The sequence below is a fragment of the Anguilla anguilla genome, chromosome 7 (genome assembly GCF_013347855.1).
Source record: "Anguilla anguilla isolate fAngAng1 chromosome 7, fAngAng1.pri, whole genome shotgun sequence".
In the NCBI taxonomy this organism is placed as follows: domain Eukaryota; kingdom Metazoa; phylum Chordata; class Actinopteri; order Anguilliformes; family Anguillidae; genus Anguilla; species Anguilla anguilla.
The window spans coordinates 29,944,742-29,964,426 of NC_049207.1; the positions used below are offsets into that span (position 1 = coordinate 29,944,742).

The 19,685-nt window shown below is 42.0% G+C and overlaps 1 protein-coding gene across 1 annotated transcript in view; it reads right to left on the bottom strand.

Moving 5' to 3' along the window:
- Positions 1-392: 392 nt before the first annotated feature.
- eea1 (early endosome antigen 1) overlaps positions 393-19,685 on the bottom strand; it is a 273,538-nt gene continuing 254,245 nt past the window's right edge. The window contains exons 25-31 of the mRNA XM_035426231.1: positions 11,277-11,462; positions 9,855-9,986; positions 9,465-9,650; positions 1,512-1,750; positions 1,166-1,286; positions 988-1,086; positions 393-689 (exon numbers count right to left, since the gene is read on the bottom strand). Coding sequence (XP_035282122.1) covers positions 567-689; positions 988-1,086; positions 1,166-1,286; positions 1,512-1,750; positions 9,465-9,650; positions 9,855-9,986; positions 11,277-11,462 — 1,086 coding nt within the window. The 3' untranslated portion in view covers positions 393-566. The remainder of the gene's footprint in view (positions 690-987; positions 1,087-1,165; positions 1,287-1,511; positions 1,751-9,464; positions 9,651-9,854; positions 9,987-11,276; positions 11,463-19,685) is intronic.

Consider the following 19,685-nt stretch of genomic DNA (forward strand, 5'->3'; position numbering starts at 1 on the left):
CAAGCTGAGAGTGCAGCCAATCTTCAAAAGAAGAAATCAAACAGAACGGCACCACAAATTAAAGAAAGAGTCTCACAGGACACAATGTTGGCAAACATTCACAAAGCCATCTTTGGTGCAGACCCTTTTTGATCATATAACCTGCTTTCACAGCGATCACAATATCTTTTATTCTTGATTTTCACTTTAGATCTAATATACAATAGCCATAATTGTTTCCAATGTAACCAAATCAATGTGGGTTTCAGAGGAATGCTGTGATCAGACTTATATTTAACAGTGCCAAATTAATCTGGCTACATTAGCAGTAAAGGCACCATATACAGCTATGCTAGCCTGCGTCTATGCTGAAGCAGACCCATACCGTCATACTAGCCAATAGACAGTGGCTATCTTTGTACCCACAAATACCTCCTCTCAGTCCCTGTGATCCCAGGCCAAATTCCACAAGATTCCAATCCTTTTAGTTCACAATGGAACTGTAACAGGTGTTATGAGTAGGTACCAGTGCATGTATGTGGTATACGAAAGGATTGGAGTTCTTAGGTGAAGTGTGCAGGAAGTTCTCAGCCCTGCAGCTCCTCGAAACACGTGTCACACACACGCACTGGCTTCTTGGATGACGGTGTTAAGGCATTTTTGGAAGAGCACTCGCCACAGAAAATATTCCCACAGTGTCGACAGTGATGCTGCAGTAATGAACAGTGAGAGGACAAACATACAGGCAGGCAGTGAGTGCTAGGGAGTGGATGGATAACCATATTCAGGAAAGGTCAGCACTCAATGTTTTTAGATAAGGCAAAAAGATTCAAATGATCCAGCAAATTGCTTTGTTTCAGCAGATTGCCTTCATTAAACTATATTATAAAGGCAATGAAGAAGGTACAGTTGTATTCGCGAAGATGGTTCAACACACCATGATCATTGGAAGATTGATAAACTGTATGTGTTGAGTGAGTATGGTCAAATTGTGTTCGAGGTGCTTACCTTCCTGACAGTTACGGAAAACCCTTTCCCACAGGACATGCAGTTCTGCACTTCGTGATCCTCTGCCCATTTGCGCGTCAGATTCTGGGACTGTTTTATCTGCAGGGGCAGACATGTCATCACTTAACAGCGACTGCTGTATTTGCAGTCACATCATTGATCAGTCAGTCTCTCCAACCTGTAGGGACTGGTTCTCCCTGCCCAGCTCTTGCATGGCAGCCGTGGTATCATCCAGTTTGCGCCGCGTCTCCACTACTTTGGCCTGAAGCTTCTCCATCTCGCCTTCGCCTTTTATGCACCTGAAATGCAACATAGTAATTCCAGAGACGTTCTGGATACACTGTCTGACAAAATTCCTCAGGTTTAGATTGCACTTGAATAGTAACATCTCAATTGTATCATCTGTCAGGAGTATAAGATACTTCCCACTGGGGCTCCCATTTGGAAAAATTATGCAAACATATCTTTGTATCCTTGCATATTTAGTAGATGACTTTTACCTGGCATGCCAATAGCCAGCTCACCTCTCCAACAGGGCACGTCGTTCATCCTGATTGTTCTGCACAGTGGCCTCTAACACGGCGATTTCTCCTCGCAGTTCATCAGTCTGCTTTTCCAACTCACCAACACGCCGCTGGCTGCTCTGCCACTCGCGCTTCAGTGTGGCCATGTTTTCATTAAGTGCCATCACCTGCATTGACAGTCTGGACTTCGCCTCTTCATGACACTTCACAAGCTCCGCCTTTGCTTTCAGCTCTGTCTCCTGAAGAGGGAGAGGGAGGGAGGGAGGGAGACAGAGAGAAATTTATCAATGCACAACGTGACTATGAGAGGTTGATAATGAGTTTTGTGTTTGAAGTGGATGGTGGCATATGAAGGCGATGTCTCATGAGCAGCCCTCTCATTTCTAGTCTTCTGTGAGGCAATGATTGATGGTGACATAACATACAGGTCTGCATGCAAAGGTACACTTTGCAAGCTTGATACTCTTTACCATTCTGCTATCTGGTTTGCCACAAATGCCCCCTTCAAAACACACCACTGCACGCTTTACTCTATGGTCAACTGGCCCTCCCTTCACACCCGTCGTAACATTCACTGGCTTACTCTCATTTATAAGACCCTTCTCGGTCTATCACCTCCCTACTTATGTCATCTGCTGCAACCTATGTTTGTCACACACAACACCCGGTCCTCACTCCATATCCAATTAAAAATTCCCAAAACCAACACCTCCCTCGGTCTTGCATCATTTCAATCCGCTGCTGCCTGCGACTGGAATGCTCTGCAGAAAACTGTAAAACTGGATAAATTAGCATAGCATAGCTTATATTGTTTGTAGTACAGTAACTTGGCGTCATTTTGATATCAATACTTTTAATGGCAGGCCTAGATTTAGCCAGTTTGAATGAATAGACAACCTGCCTTGCCTGATCTATCCAGAACAGTCATGTGTGAAAAGACTCGACAGAATATTTCCCTTTAGGGGATCTATGTGTGGCATTCAACTTTCCTATTCGAAGTCTGTAAGGTAAGGTAATTTTAACTGTGATAAGAAGGGGGTGGGGTGTTTATCCATAGATGTGCTCACCCTGTGTAATTCTGTGCCCAGCTTGGGCCCCACCTTTATAATTTGTCTGGACACTCCACTGCTACTGAGGAGACAAGGCGATGCCATTTATCAATTAAGACTACAGTTAGGGACAGGGCAAATGAATTTGCCAGCGATTTTAAAAAGGATTATTCTGTACAGTTTGTCGAAACTCATATATTAGCCTACCTCAGGTGAAAGATGCTGCTGTAGCATCAAAAACAGAAAGGAGAGTGGTTTAGGTTTAGGGTCTTGCTCTTGATTACTGCTCTTGCTCAATTGCTCGTGTCTGACACGCACTTCCTGTTCATGGTGGAAAGAGTGAGGGGAAGGAGTCTGGTGGTGTTTGGAAAAGTTTGTTACAGGATTGTTTTGTGCTTTCAAGTATGTATTTGATATTAGTTTGAATTTTTAAAACCCACATTGTCAGGAAGGTAAGACTGTTTTGCTAATGTGAAATTCTTTGTTGCTGTTAAGGGGCAGGAGGGGAATTAGCACATTTTTTCCCTTCTGTTAAGCACTCGGCTAGAAAACTAGCTGGTTAGCTAATCTGGACACCTTGCTGACTGAAGGTTGGTTCAGTTGGTGAGGTTTTTTGCCTCCCAGGAGCAAAATGCAACTGTAGTTAGATAATTTGCCTTTATTGATATGTGCTAACGTGAGCTGTAGATTTTATAATCTGATTCTGGATAAATTTTGGTTGTATTTTGTCCTGAGATATAAATAAAAATATTACCTAGCACAAGGATTCCTTCAGTTCTTGTAATTAAGTAAAAGCTAGCTAAGTTCGTTTATTATAACACAATTGATTCCATATTCCTGGTTTGTTATTTTTTGTGCTATTAATTCAACACTTAACATTAGTTAAGTGTTGAATTAATAACAGTTAAAAGTCCTTTTTTTCCTCTTCAGTGTCTCCTGCTAATTGTCTGGAGCCACCCACACATTTTTAAGTTGTGGTCTTGGTCTCTCCATCTTGGCAGTAACTTAATCTAGACTAAGGGAGAAATAGGCTGATTGATATGGGGTAAAAATGTGGCCAAAGCTGTGAGGGTTGCAGGATAATCGCACTTCTGGAAAACAATTTTCAGGGGGAGTTTGCCAGCCACCATTGCCGATTGGTTGAGCACCCCAAGAGCAAGATCCTTGATTTCAAGGGCTAGCTTGCTGGAATCCACAGTTCACAATTGGTAGTAGCATGGCCTTTAAGGAAATGGTGTGGACACTACAGCTGGGAAGGGGGGGAGAACTAGAGCAGGCAGGGAGACAGTTGGGTGACCATAGTGCGCAAGTGTAGAAAAGGGCATGCACACCACACAGAGGCGACAGAGTCCAACCAATTCCAGCCCTTGCAGGAATTCGACCTGGCCCTTGACCCTGAGAGTGGGAGGACTGATGAGCTACTGGACACCAAGATGGCTACATCCTCCCGGAAAAGGGAGTTGGTGATAGTGGGGGACTCAATTATTAGGAGAATAGACAGCATAGTGTTGTTACTTTGCAGGAATCCCATACAGTGGTGTTGCCTGCCTGGTGCCCATGTAGGAGATATCCTGGAGCTTGCGGACAAACTCCTGGCCTGAGTGGGGAAGGATCCAGTGAGGAACCAAAGACAAAGGTACGGTTAGGTTTAAGGTTCTGCTGGACAAATTTATGGAGCTAGCAGAAAAGATTAGGAGCAGAACCTTCATTGTAGTTTTTTCTGGGATGCTACCGGTACCATGTGCAAGCAGAGGGTAGCAAAGTTTTATTTGGAGGTTTAACACATGGCTACAAACCTGGCATAGGAAAGAGGGGTACAGGTTTATGGGGCACTGGGACTCCTTTTGGGACAGGGGTGACCTGTACAAGCATGACGAGCTGCGACTGAACCGAAGGGGTACTGCTGCACACTGGGCCAACGTATGCTTAGGGGAGCACAGGATTATTTAAAGTAGGGAATTGGGGGGCAGGGAGGTCAGCGAGTGAAAAGGGTAGGTGTAGTGGATGGAAGCTCTCGCAGTTGGCATTCCAATTCATCCCAAAGGTGTTTGATTGGGTAAAGGTCAGGGCTCTGTGCAGGCCAGTCAAGTTCTTCCCCACCAAACTCAGCAAACCATCTCTTTATGGACCTTGCTTTGTACACGGGGGCATTGTCATGCTGAAACATGCCAGCTCCTACACGCCATCTTGACCACTCCGCTCTGCTGCAGCAGGGCGACTTGCACCCCCTGAATGGTTCTTGCTTGTCCCTACCACAGAGCTTCTCCACAGGGAATGAACTCCCTGTTCCTCTATGAGCCACTCAGTCATTGCCCATCTACTGCCGTGGTCTGATGACTCATCTCTTCAGACCATACCTGGACTAACTATCACCACTCTGTGGGGCACTCCCAATCTGGGTTAATTTTTCACTTAATCCATCTACTTCGTTCCTATAGCACTTTCATGTTACATGTATCTCCTGTTGCCACTTTCATGTTACATGTACCTCCATCCAGCACATATATTGTACTTTGTATCATTATCTTGATGTTGTAGCCTGTCATGCCTCCTAGTTTGTCTTAGCCTAGGTTAGGTCAGAGAGTAATGTTTATTGTGTGAACTGGACTTCATGTGTTCATGGCTATGAATAACTGTTACAAAATGAGTATTGTACCTTATTGGACCAGTGTTTTGTAGTTGTTCCAATGACCTTCGGTATGCACTTATTGCACGCCGCTTTGGATAAAAGCGTCTGCCAAATGAATGTAATGTAATGTCTGAAACAGGAAAGGGTCTTCCAAAATGTTACCACAAATTTGGAAGTGCACAAATCTCTAGAATGTCATCGTATACTGTAGAAATAAGATTTCTCTTCACTGGAACTAAAGGGTCTAGTCTAAAACCATGAAAAACAGCCCAGACCATTATTCCTCTTCAACTTTACAGGTGGCAAAATTTGGGCCAGTACAGTTGGCACACTGCATTTTGCTAAACCCAGATTTGTCCATCAGACTGCCAGATAGTGAATCATGATTCATTACTCCAGAGAACACATTTCCACTGCTCCAGAGTCTAATAGCAGTGTGCTTTACACCATTCCAGCCAATACTTGGCATTGCGCATGGTGATCTTAGGCTAGTGTACAGCAGCTCTGCCATAGAAACATTTCATGGAGCTCTTGACGAACAGTTCTTGCGCTGATGTTGTTTCCAGAGGTAGATTGGAACTCTAGTGAGTGTAGCAACAGAGGATAAATGATTGTTCTCGCTATACACTTCAGAACTTGGTGGTCCTGTTCTGCTTGTGTGGCCTACTGCTTCATGGCTGAGCTGTTGTTGCTCCTGTATGTTTTCACTTCACAATAACAGCACTTACATTTGACTGAGGCAGCTCTAGCAGGGCAGAAATTCAACAAACTGAGTTGTTGGAAAGGTGGTAGCCCATGACAGTGCCACATTGAAAGTCACTGAGCTCTTCAGGGTCTGAGACCCATTCTTCTGCTAATGTCTATTAATTGAGATTTCATGGCTGTATTCTTGATTGTATACACCTGTTAGCAATGGGTGTGGCTGAAATAGCTGAAACCACCAATTAGAAAGGGTGTCTGCATACTTTTGTAAATGCAGTGTACCTCAGAACCAGGTAACAGTAGTCTAACATTTTATGCAATCCTGTTGTTATAAACTACAACAGATAACCAGAAAATAAATAAATATGTGTATAGCAATGCACACCTTAAATTGTTTTAGATTTTCATTGATTCATTGAAAATGAAAATGAAAAATTGAAAGCCACTGCAAGCAAAGTGTCTAAAATGATCTGATTTCTCATCAGTAATCTGGCTGTCATCGATACTGTTTTCAGCACTGCTCTGACAGGCGCTTAATGGCACACCTCAATCGTTACTTTTTGCAAGAACCAACGTGTCATGCCCCGTCCAGCTTTACACAGTCACATTATGAAATAAGTGCACTTGAGACCTAGAAAATGTACTGGGACATTTTAAATTTCATAAACACATTTGATAGACTACGTACAATAATATAAAATTGATGGAAAACAGAATGACATGGGACCTTTAAACATGGTGATAAATTGGGAGAAAAGCAAACTGACAACCAACCAATGCACCTAACTCCTTGGCTTCAAGGTAGACTCATGCCAGATGTGAATGAAATTAACATGCCCAACATTATTACACACGTTTTAAAAAATTCCAGCCAGGGAAGAGAATACAGGTTCCACTCCTAGGCCTCACGGCCTTAGCAGTGATGGCTGTGCCATTGGGTCTCCTGCATATAAGAAGTGGTTCTTGACCCTGAGGGCCCACCCCAGACAGGACAGCACATGCAGGCTGAAGTGTGTCTCAAAGGTGTTGGCAAGCATTGACCCCATGGACAAACTAATGCTCTCCAACTGGGCCCTATCACGCATCAACTTGTTATCACAACATCAAACCAGGGATGAGGGGCCATGTGGGAGGGATGGATGGTGAGAGGCCTGTGGAGGGGTACACAGGTCTGTCTCCATATAAACATACTGGAACTATATGCAGGTTGTCTAGCTGTAAAACATCTCCCCCTCAATAAAGACCACCATTTCCTTGTCAGGACAAACAACCACACTGCGGTAGCATGGACTAACCACCTGAGGGCCCTCCGCTAAACAGTTATGTACCACCAGGCATAGCGCAATATTCAAACCCTACATGCCAGCCAGATCCCTCGTTCTGCTACCTCAGGACGCCTAGCACCTCCCCCTCTTCGCACCTGCACTTCCAGAACACGTCTCCTGTCTGTCCTGGCCCCACAATGGTGGAATGACCTCCCTGTGGAGGTCAGAACAGCTGAGACACTGACCCATTTCAAACGACGACTGAAGACTCATTTCTTCAGGCTGCACCTCTCCCCATCCCTCCCTTCCCCCCTGTAAATGACTAAGCTTAGGTTGTAACTAGGCAGCTGTTTCGTAGGTGACTTAGGTGCATTAACTGTCTTAACGACTACTTGTATTTTTTCCATAGATTGCGTTGTTGCCGTTCTCGTTGTTAGTGTTAATCATTTTAACCATCAGGGTCCAAGTTGAACTATGCGGTTGTTCCCTGCACTTGGACCGGTACTTCTCTCTAGGGGTTTCGTCATACTTGTTCCTGGTTATGGTTATACACTTTGTTGTACGTCGCTCTGGATAAGAGCGTCTGCCAAATGCCTGTAATGTAATGTAATGTAATGTAGCCCCATCAGCTAATAGTGAGGATATTCAGTTTTGAGAAGGAAATGTCAATAAGCATCCTTTTACCCCCCCCCCCCCCCGGACACACACACACGCGCACACACACACATTTTGAATCTGTGGAGGCACGCCACCTGTATTGCTAATGTCCAGTCAAAGCCCTTAACAGTGGAAATTGCCTTTCTTGCATATTGTAAAGGAGTTTGAATGAAAAGCTAAAGGGGGCATATCCCAACGATATAGGTGACGTCCCGTTCTCTCCCACAGAGAATCTAACACGGTGCCCATGTTACAATTTATTTATTGTTCTGTATGCAACACAATTGTTCCAAACAAACTAGCCACCATGTTAACAGATTTAGATTTAAGACACTCTATTTGCTACTGGATTTTTGACTTTTTAACACAGAGAGAACATGTAGTGATAACTGATAATTACACCTCATCTCCAATGGTTCTGAATATAGGCATGCCCCAGGGATGTGTGCTTGGTCCACTTTTATATTCACTTTGCACTCATGATTGCATTGCAGAATATAACAGCACTGCATCATTAAATTTGCCAATGATACAACATAGATAGGACGACAACAGAATAACAACAAGTCTATTATAGAAAGGAAGTTTTACTTAGTGGTGTACTGACAGTAACATTGACCTTAATGTCACTAAAACAAGGAGATTATTGCTGATTTCATAACAGACTGGAATACACACACCTATGTTATGTTCTAGCATGTTATATGTTGTTGTATAATTATTATAATTATTATTGTTATTATTATTTTTATTAACATTGTTTTTCATGTTGACATCTCTATTTGTTGGTTGTGTGTGTGTGTGTGTGCGCGCCTGTCTGTTTTATCTGTCGTCCCTGCTGGTCAGCGTCTGCCTATCGGGGGTTCCCCCCCCCCCCCCCCCCGGCTCCTGTTTTCCCCTCTACTCCATCAGGTGAATCCATCCATAAACTTTTCCAATCAGCTGTCGGTCGGGATTGGTGGACTAAGTGGCGAATCGCACATTAAAAAAAAAAAGCATTTGGCATTGCCCACATCCCAAAGACAACCCTACCGTTAAGACACTGGTAGGTTTTACAGATCTACAAAAAGAGAGCATTCATTAGATGCATAATGGTATGGGATGGAAATTGTTATAACATGGATTGAAAATTGATAAAGCTGTGCGACAGAACAACAAATTATTGGTATAGAGCTGCCCTGCATAGGTGACATTTGTTTCATTAGGTGCCGTGACAGGGCCCAGAAGATAGTAGCAGACCCTAGCCATCTGAGAAATGGCCCGTTTACTTTGCTCCCATCAGTCACTACCACTTGGAGTGCAACCCAGATAGACAGGCAAAGCAAAATTTTATACACAAACAGATTCAGAGACAGGTTTTACTCTGATACTGTTTGGTATTTGATTCAGCAACACCACAACACTTAATTAACTACAGAACTTTTTTATTTTTTATTGTATATTGTCTAAGGTGTTCATGTGTTTTATATCTTTCAAATGTCCTCAAATGATGACAGGCTCATTACTAAGACTTCCAATACATTTTATACAAATGGCAAATAAACTGCTTGAACTTGATGAACTACATGAACTTAAGGGAATGTGTGTAGTTGCAGTTATTGAGTGCAGCACATACAGTATGTATGTGTGATAGCAGTGAATGTGACAATACCAGCTGGGCCTCAATATAAGCCTTTTCTTTTTTCAGCTCCTCATCTTGGTGATTGAGACTGTCCTGTGTGGCTTGATGCTCCCTCCTCTCCTGTTCCAGTGCTGCCTGTGAACTTTCCACACACCCCTGCATCTCGAGCTTCTGTTGGATCAGCAGCTGCTTCGCCTCTTGCAGCTTTGTCAGCTCCTGTGCACCACATAACGTACACACACATGAAATACTGCATGCTACAATCAGACAGCTCAGTCATGCCCTTAAACATCACTCCTCTTAAATACACACCACAGACCTGCCCATCACTGCACAGTTTTCTCATAACATCTTTGAAAACACATGCATATCATTCTGCCAGGCTGTTCGTGTGACATGGGTGTGCTGGTAGAAAGTTACCTTGTTGCTGCGCTCAGTGTTGGCCCTCAGCTCCTCATTCAGGCAGTTCACAGCCTGCTCTAGTCTACTCTTTTCTTCCTTCAGCTCCATCATCCTCAAATGCTCCTTCTGCAACTCCTCCTGGCTTCTCTCCTAAAGAAAGTTCACAGACACATATTGTGATATGTTCACAATAGAGCTGCAACAATTATTCAATTTAGTCAACTAAGTAGATCATAAATCCTTATCAATCAAAAAAGCACTCAAATCAGTGTCATTTTGACTGCCCACAGATCATATATCAAAAGCGCTCAGTGGTAGGAACAAAGAGCACACACTGCTGTAGAATCAATTCTGTTCTCATTCTGAAAAAATACAACAAGAAACTATTATCATAATCTTACAGTAGACTGGGGCAAATATTTAATTGCACTATTCAATGACAGTTTAAATCAGGGTTCGCCCCTTTGCTAGTAGAATGACATTGTCGTAGAAGCTTAGCTAGCTAACAAACGTAGCCTTACATTCTGTGAAGGCAATAGCAATTACCTAGCTTCAAGCCAGTACACCAACTTGCAACTGAGTAGGAGTGGGTTATTTGTGAATGATTCATTCTATCTTCAAAAAAATCTTTTAGGTGAACAAAATAAACGGTATCACCTCCATGATGGAAATCAGAAAATCAATATTATTTTGTTTATTATTTAACTATACATTTGTACAGTTACAATAAATTATTTTCAAACACTGCTTCCCTATACAATTTATACACTTTCACAGGTTTTTAGATAAACGTCTAACAGGAAATTATGAGTTACAAGGGTACTGGGCAATTTCACTATCTGAAGTCAGCACTGTCGTAGACTCATTACTTTGCACAAAATGGAGAGCAAACTGGCTAATTTTACATACTTTCTTTGCACTGTTACTGGATGGACCGCACTCATTGCCAAAATAATTTCTGGACTGTAAAATGTTTCCCCCAAGAGGCAATGGCAAGTGTGTGAGAGCATATCTTAAAGGATTGGACAACAGGCTGGGATGGGACAAAGAACCATCAAGAATAAGCACTGGAGTAACCAAGGTGTAAAATAAAAAAATAAAGAAAATGCTAAATGTGTGTCACTGTATGAAATCAAATATGCAAGTACACCTTGGTTACTATAGTGCTTTTATTCTTGATGGTTATTTGTCCCATCCCAGCCTGTGGTCCAGTCCTTTAAGTGGTCCAACATTTCACTCATTTGCACAGAAAGACTGAACTTGTTTATCATAATATTTAATTATAGACTAATAAAATTGTCAAATTAACATTCCATAATTGATTATAAAAATAATCATCAGTTGCAGCCCTAGCCCATCGCACATTTGCACGTATGCATGCAAACACATTATCATACCACCGCTGTGAAACTTTTCTGTCTCCCACAAACACAAGCAGACCTGCCGCTGTTGCAGGTCTCTCAGGGCCTCCTCCTGTTGTTGGACTCGTTCCTCCTTCTTGGTAGAATCCTGCTGTAGTACTGTGTGGCTTGCCTTCAGATCGTGAATCAGTACTGTCTGGCTGCTCATTTGAGTCCGGTTTGCCAAAAGTTCCTCCTGGGCCAGTGTCAACTTATCCTCAGATGCCTGTGAAACCAGTGAAGTCACATGTAAGTTTCAGTCACAATCCTAGTCACTGTAAAAAATCCACAAGTATGGGGTTAGATTATTACTGTGCTATTTGCATTTACTACTTTAACATGAGTCACATGTAGAAAGCAGTTCAGAAATATAGATCACAATTCTGAAACATAGTAGAATCTCAGAGATATCAACACTTCTGGAATGAGGGAGGATACAGAAATGTTCTTAATTAAGTCAAAATATACAGTAACAATTTTATTATTTCCATATTGGAATTGTAGGTACCATGGACTACAAAAGACACAAAACTACACACCTCCTATCACAGCTTTCCAGTTACAATGTTGGCTTACTGTAAATTTAAAACTTGTAACCGTCAATAAAATGAAGGTTGCCTTTGTTTCACTCTTCCCGTTTCATTTTCCTCTCCCTGGACTCACCACCCTTCTCCCGTCTCCCTCTCGCGTGAGTCCACATGCTAGGAAGAGTTTGCGAGGCCTGCAACCGAGCAAGAAGCGTATACCCTTGGCTACCGGCTACGGGAGGAATGAGGCGCTCCGAAGCGCTCCTACGTGATTAGCAGTGGTCGAATAACCAGGAGAGCCACGCACGATCGATGTATCCTGCAGTCCCACGAGGCAAGCGGCCTGAGACATGGATCAAGCTGCGTGTCTTAGAACCAGAAAAGGGCGAACGGCTTCCACTTTTCCATGACAACTCTTATGGATTTTGCACTGGAAACCAGGGAGCATTCTAACAACCAACCCATAGCAAAGGACTCAAGTAAGGCTGTAACTCTGGGCATATAGCATAATTAGCGAAGGACTGAATGTAGCAACATTCATAACTTGAATATACATTGACGGTGCTAACAGTTATTGTGTTTTAATGATTCATGCTCCTTGTGTTACCATTCTCTTGTGGTTGGCTTTAAGCCATCCACCGTGCTACGTTAGTGTTAATATGTCACGCACAGAACAGATCTGGCATGTGATCTATTTTAAATACTAACTGGTCATAACACGGCATGTTGATCTCGAAAAAACGCACATCCAAAAACTATTAGGTTACCCTTTATCTGTTTGGTACATTTCATTGCGCATTGTTTGGGGCTGGTGGGTGTGGGGGTGCAAGGAATTGCGTGTTATGCATTTGAATGACAAAGTGCTTCTCATCACATTAATACCACTAATTCAACTAAATCAACCGGCAGTACACTGCATCATCTTTGTGATTGTGCCGGAACACGACGAGAAGAGGCGGTGGGCAGTGGGCGACTTTGGAGGTGGGCTGTAGGCTGCCCACCCAATCAGAAATTTAGAAACGGTACTGGTATTTTCTGTGCTATTGTTCGATTGGCTGAACAAAAAAACAAAAATTTTTCCTTCTTAAACTTTTGATTGGGTGGGCAAGATGCACATTTGGGTGGGCTGAGCCCACCCCTGCCCATAGCCACCATGGTTATTATATTTCATAGTTATATTTAATTTATGAGACTGATTATTACATGCTGGCACCACCCGTGAGGATATACTGTAGATGGATATCTTCTACATTTTGGTACCTCACTATGAGAAGCAGCATGTCCCCTACAAAAATGATTACTTTTTATTAATCTTGCCTGATTTTTTAAAAACAAACATTTTGTTGTGATAAACCTTAAAGTTACAATCTCGAAGATTTCCGTTTCGTTCTCTTTGGCGGTACCAATGGCGAGAAGCAGTAATTGCAGGTTTGTTTTTGGACCTCACTTCCCAGAGATCCAACCGGATCCAACCAGTGTCGCCTGTGTGACGTCAGCCAGTTGGCACCTGGGCCATGCCAACTATTATCACTTACTATTTACTGAATAAAAAATGGTTGTTATAAAAGTAACGTTATGTACATACTCATTCATTGTCTAACATTAGGCTAACTTAAGCTGTCTTTACACTGCCGAGCCGGGTTATAATGCTGTAGCAGACCTGGGGTAGAATTAGTGATGATCAATTTCCACAGACATTCTTTATCCACCTTTTGCCCGGTATGAACATCTTTACACTGCAGAGAAGAATTTGCGGGATTCGCTGCGGCTCATACAATTATATATCTCGTGCACGCTTTTCGTGAATGATTGTTGTGTGATATTTTAAAACAAGGGCAAGGCTGAAGGATCATATGAGGTAGCGTAATAAATAATAACGCTACTCCATACTGCTGTATTCTTTTATTTAGTTTTCTCTGGCTTGACATCTTTACACTGAAATCAGACCTGGCTCTGCTCCACCTATACCCCTGGTTAATGGTCTGTGTAAAGACGGCTTTATTCCGATCATTATAATATATTGATGAACTTGATGGCAATGTAAATAACGGTAACGTTAGAGGCCAATTCAGGTCAATGATTCGCAACGAGACGAAACGGTTTTAGAATGTTGCAGAGAAAATTGCAGCGGTGTGAACTGGTTAGTTGCAGAACGTCTGAAGCCATTGCCTGGCGTCTCAAAAGACCTACCTTGTCAAATCGCCAAGTGCAGTTAGAACGTATACAATCAGACGTCTTGGAATTTTGCAAGTTGCATCCAGTCTCGTTGCGAATCATTGATCTGAACTGGCCTTTAGTTAGCTACATTGCAACGTTGCAACAAGGTAGTGTTGCATTCGAGAGATGTTTGCGAGCTAGCGTTTTTTCTAATTGTTAGCTGACATTAGATTATGTTATTACATTAGCTAGCTAGCTAACGCATTGTTACCTGATGAGAGATGGCTACTGACTGTGCACAACGTTGTCTAAACTAATGTTCACATCACTAACATTACCGTTATTTACATTGCCATCAAGTTCATCAATATATCATTGTGATCGGAACAAAGCCGTCTTACAGAGCATTAACCCGAGGGTATAGGTGGAGCAGAGCCGGGTCTCATTTCTGTGTAAAGATGTCAAGCCAGAGAAAACTAAATAAAATTAAAGCCGCAAGCGGCGCTGGGAGGGGTCCAAGCATTGCACCATCGGCCCCCTATGGATTGATTTAAAATGGCTTTGTCCTCATTATCATATGCCTTCACCCAACAATATCTACTGAATATCATGATGACTGTATAAAATATTGATGACTTATGGCCAATTTTGTGCTAAGAGACGCTGGCGGATGACTTAGTTGCGTCGCCATGGATGTGTCCTGGCCGCTTCCTGTAAAGGCCTTTACTATGTCGTAACACTTAGATGGCATGTTGTAAACAGTTAGATGGCCCGGTGTGTATGTACAGCTGCAGCGCTTCCATGCCGCAACTAAAAAAGGTGTCACACTAGTGTTTGTCACGATACCAAAATTCTGACTTTGATACCGATACCAGGTTTTAGTATCACGATAATTGATACTGAAACAATACTGATTCAATACTCGGTACCTAACGATACTGAAATTACCTTAATAGATCAGAAACGTAATGTCCACAAGGGTTGATCTCATTTTCGAATTCACGGTTTATTAAAAACCTGGTTTATTAACAACCTTTAAGTTGAAGCCTGTTCAACATATCAATAAGCATAGGACTATAGTGTTACAACACTAAACCATAGAAAACTATATTAAATATATTTCAAAAATTAAACAATTGTAAAGTAAATTATCTTTAAACAGGTCTTTCACTTTAAAATAGATCTAAAAACAGCATATTTCAATAACAATACAGCATCTTCCTATAATAAAATATTTACAAATTAGAACAGCTATTGCTACTGAAGTGAACTGAGTCTAAGCTTGCGCTGTATCAACGACAATGAATGCACAAGCGCAGGTCACCACACTTGCCAACCTTAGTTGCTACTGCCATCTAGCGAAGATTCTGACAAATTACACTTTTCATCCTCTCAATCGGTAATGCGGGAGACACATTTCCCTGGCTTTTACATTTGACGCGAAACTACCAAACGTCGGAAAATTCTAATACCGAACCGTTTCTTTTTTTTTTTTTTTTTTAAGTACCGAGAAAGTGCTGAAGTTTAGGTATACCGTGCAACACTACGTCAGACACATGTTCCAATCCATTGCTCAGCTTAGCAGAGAATGCACATTTCAGAGCGCCTCAGAGACAGATAGAATAATAACACATAAATACACATTTCAAATAATAAATACGACATTGAGAAAAAACAAAACAAAAGACGAAATATCAACTCGCGACCTGCGTGCTGCGCGCAGAGCAGCCTACCATTTTATTTATTTAGACATTGGCAGGATGAGAAATGTATGGTTACGCTGACCTATAAACCACTATTCCAAAAGCAAAATCAGACATGTTATGCATCGTTAGAAAGCTTATACTCTCACCTACTGAATAAATGAATTGTCAATCAAGCCAAATTGTACTAAAAAGGGCGACAACGCCGTAAGCAACAGGTGTGGTATTACGCACAGCTATTTTTGAAGGTAGCCGACCCAGGCGTCACAAATGCGCGTATATTTCACAAACGGATTGTCCAAGAAAACATATGACCACTCAGTCGCAAAAGGGACATCTCTACGCGTAAAACCAATGGTAAGATTGTATATTTATTCAATGCTTAGTCCCAGATATTGACTGTAGAATGACATGGTATAATTAAAAAAAAACGTTGTCTCATTTATTTCGTTATTCAGTGAGCAGCGTTTTCATTGCTGTATTGGCACATTTTAGGGCTAATGTCGGGTTTATCTTGTTGCTACGGAATATTACATTACATTACAGGCATTTGGCAGACGCTCTTATCCAGAGCGACGTACAACAAAGTGTATAATCATAATCAGGAACAAGTGTGTCGAAAACCCTAGAGAGAAGTACCGTTCCAAGTACAGGGAACAACCGCATAGTTCACCTTGGACCCTGTAGGTTAAACTGATTAACACTAACACAAACAAGAACAGCAACAGTCTATGCAAAAATACAAGCAATAGTTAAGACAAGTGCATTTACTAAGTCACCTACGAAACAGCTACCTAGTTACAACCCTAAGCTTATAGTCAATTTAGAGATTAAATTAAGAATACGATTTCTCTCAGCATAATGACGGATTTAAAGACTAAACAAACTCACCTGATATTGTCTTCAAATGGATCCATGCCAAAGAAAAGTAATGATTCATCCTCTCAAAGGTTTTACTAACAAACTTTTAGTAGCAAAAAACGAAAGATCAACTCGCCATCCATGCTACCTGCTTCCTACGCTCAGAGTACCGTATTATCTAGGCTATTTAGACATTGGCAGAGTACAGCATAAATTGCGTCTTTTGTTTATATTCAATATTAGTAATTGCAGCGAGAAACTGCAGCTGTAGACACAAGGTAGTTTGTTATGTTATGGTAGCAACGGAACGAAGCGGACTATATATGTATTGCCATCATTGTTTGATTATACCAGCGTGTTCTCGCGTTTGCACAGAAACTCAAAACCTACCAATAAAATGGTTTAGCTATTTCTCAGCATAATGACAGATTTAAAGACTAAACGAACTCACCCGATACTGTCTTCAAATGGATCTATGCCTAAGAAAAGTAATTATTCATCCTCTCAAAAAGCTTTTACTAACAAAGTTTTAGTAGCCGAGCATGCACTCTGGCTGGCACCGTCTTCCATTGCTTCCTCGACGTTCAGACCCTCTCCTCACTGATAAAAACTAGCCCCTACGGTGTCGGATTACTTGCGTCGCCATGGATGTCGCTTGCCGTAAAGAAGTTTACTAGATGTCGTAACACTTAGATTTGGAGCTCCAGCTCTTCCGCACCCCAACTAATAAAAAAGTCCAAATGGCGGGCAAACAATATGGCGGACATAGGTGCTCCCAATGGCAAAGTTGTAGAGCACATTCAGATGCATCGGTCGATGAAGTTTTGTGTTGATCTGACTTATGGTGTGGGAGTTATGATCTTTTAAACATGACCCTTTGTTATAGCGCCACCATCTGATCGACATAGTTTTAGTACCTGAGTAGTGGGGGGCCATAGGAACCCACCTGCCAAATTTGGTTGCTCTAGGACTTATGGTTGCTGAGCCTCAGACACTTTTAGCGGAGAAAAATAATAAGAATAATAATAATAATAATCCTAACAAATACAATAGGGTTCCACCAGCTTCGCTGCTTGGACCCCTAATAATCCTAACAGATACAATAGGGTTCCACCAGCTTCGCTGCTCGAACCCCTAAAAATACGACAGTATGGATTAGCGTTGTTATTATTTTATTACGCTTCCTCATATGTTTCTCCAGCCTTTTTTGATGAAATCTCCCTTGTTTTTGTTTTATTCTTCTTGTTCTGATTGCTAATTTAACACCCAGCGCAGCTTTATTCTCGAACAGTTTAGCTAGCAAAACCAGGAACACCAGGGGTAATATTCTGCAAGGCAGTTGTTTCAAAAATATCACACAACAATCATTCACTAGAAAGACAATGTTTATTGTGCACGAGATACATAATTGCCACGAGCCACAGCGAATCCCGTGGATTCTTCTCTGCAGTGTAAAGATGTTCATGACCGGGCAAAAGGTGGATAAGAACGTCTGTGGAAATTGATCATCACTAATTCTACCCCAGGTCTGCTACAGCATTTTAACCCGGCTCGGCAGTGTAATGAGCTTAAGTTAGCCTAATGTTAGACAATGAATGAGTATGTACATAACTTTACTTTTATAACAACCATTTTTTTATTCAGTACATAGTGTTATAGTTTACCGTGGGCCCAGGTGCCAGCTGACTGACGTCACACACAGGCGACACTGTTTGGAAGTTGGGAAGTGAGGTCCAAAAACACACCTGCAATTACCGCTTCTCGCCATTGGTACCGCCAAAGAGAACGAAACGGAAATCTTCGAGATTGCCACTTTAACTTAAGCAGTGTGGAGGTAACATTAAACTAGTAGCATGAATGCAACGTTCGATACATTGTAACATTACATGACTTATCAAAATAACGACATCACTTGTTCATTAATAACGTTATCTTGATGACATTGATGGTAAATGGACTGCATTTATATAGCGCTGTAGTGAGGTTTACTCAGATGAATGGAGTTTCAACAACCAATCAGAATTCGAGACGTCAGTACAGCCCAACTTATTGAAATAACAGGGACACGACAACGATTTAAAGAATATACATTTATTGATTATCATAATGTGATGGTAACAGGCTAATTGAAAACATAATTTGCATAATATACGTTATACGAGGAAATATGATTTTACAATGGCTAAACATAAGAGGTTGACAGTACCATTTAACTAAGGTTAGTTTGTGTTATTGGTTAGTGACACGCTACTCTATGTTACTTGGTTAATTCGTTATATCAGTCTCATAAAAATACAGTTTAACGACGTAAACTACAAAGTCAGGGAATTTGCTATTCCCAACCAACATACGCAAAACAACAAAACACAACACAAACAGCAGTAAAATAACCTAAACTGGTATTTTAAACTTTACTATACGCTATACTTTGATGTCAGTGTCAAATATGCGTTTCATTACTTAACGGTGATTGTAAGGGAGGCCAGTCCTTAATTCCATTAGGTGATGCTCGTTCAGCTCGTCAGCTGGTCCCAGGGGTCTGTGGCAGGCGCGCAGAGACGTGGGAAACTTCTTCTGTGAAGTCGGGGTCGCGACAGGTTCCAGTCAAGACGATGGATGTGCACAAATCTTCCACTTGGGTCCTGGCCGCAAGGGAGGTACGGAGGAAAAAGTATGCAGATACGTGTTCCTCAAACAGCTGTAGATGGAAATAAATCGGCTTGGTTTATTTTGCGGATGGTGGCAGGCCAACTCAGGCAGGTCTCCAGCGAGGTGCGAGTTGGGAAGCGCAGCAAAGTCCGGTGATGTCCTTAAGGAGATGCGCGCGCGTCTGGTCGGTTAGGCAATGCCTTACCTCAGAGCAAAGTTGTTAGGTTTCTTGATTACTTTTATCCTCAAAAGTCACTGACGCGACGGAACCCCACGTGTGATCTTTAATGTCATTGGCTTATTATTTTGGCCACAGAAACAATTGATTGGCTTGTGCTATTGGAGCGGTCAATGCAACATGAATAGATAGACCGTTGATTACTGCGTTAATGTTTAAGCTTGTTAAAGTGGGTTCCCCATTCCTCCAAAAAGGGGGTGTTCCTTGCCCCGAGCTGATGCTTAATTGATCACGCAGAAAGTTTATTGCAGGGTCACAAGAGGAAGGGAACAGGCACTTGGTTGACCAAAAAGTTAATAATGAACCTGACTCAG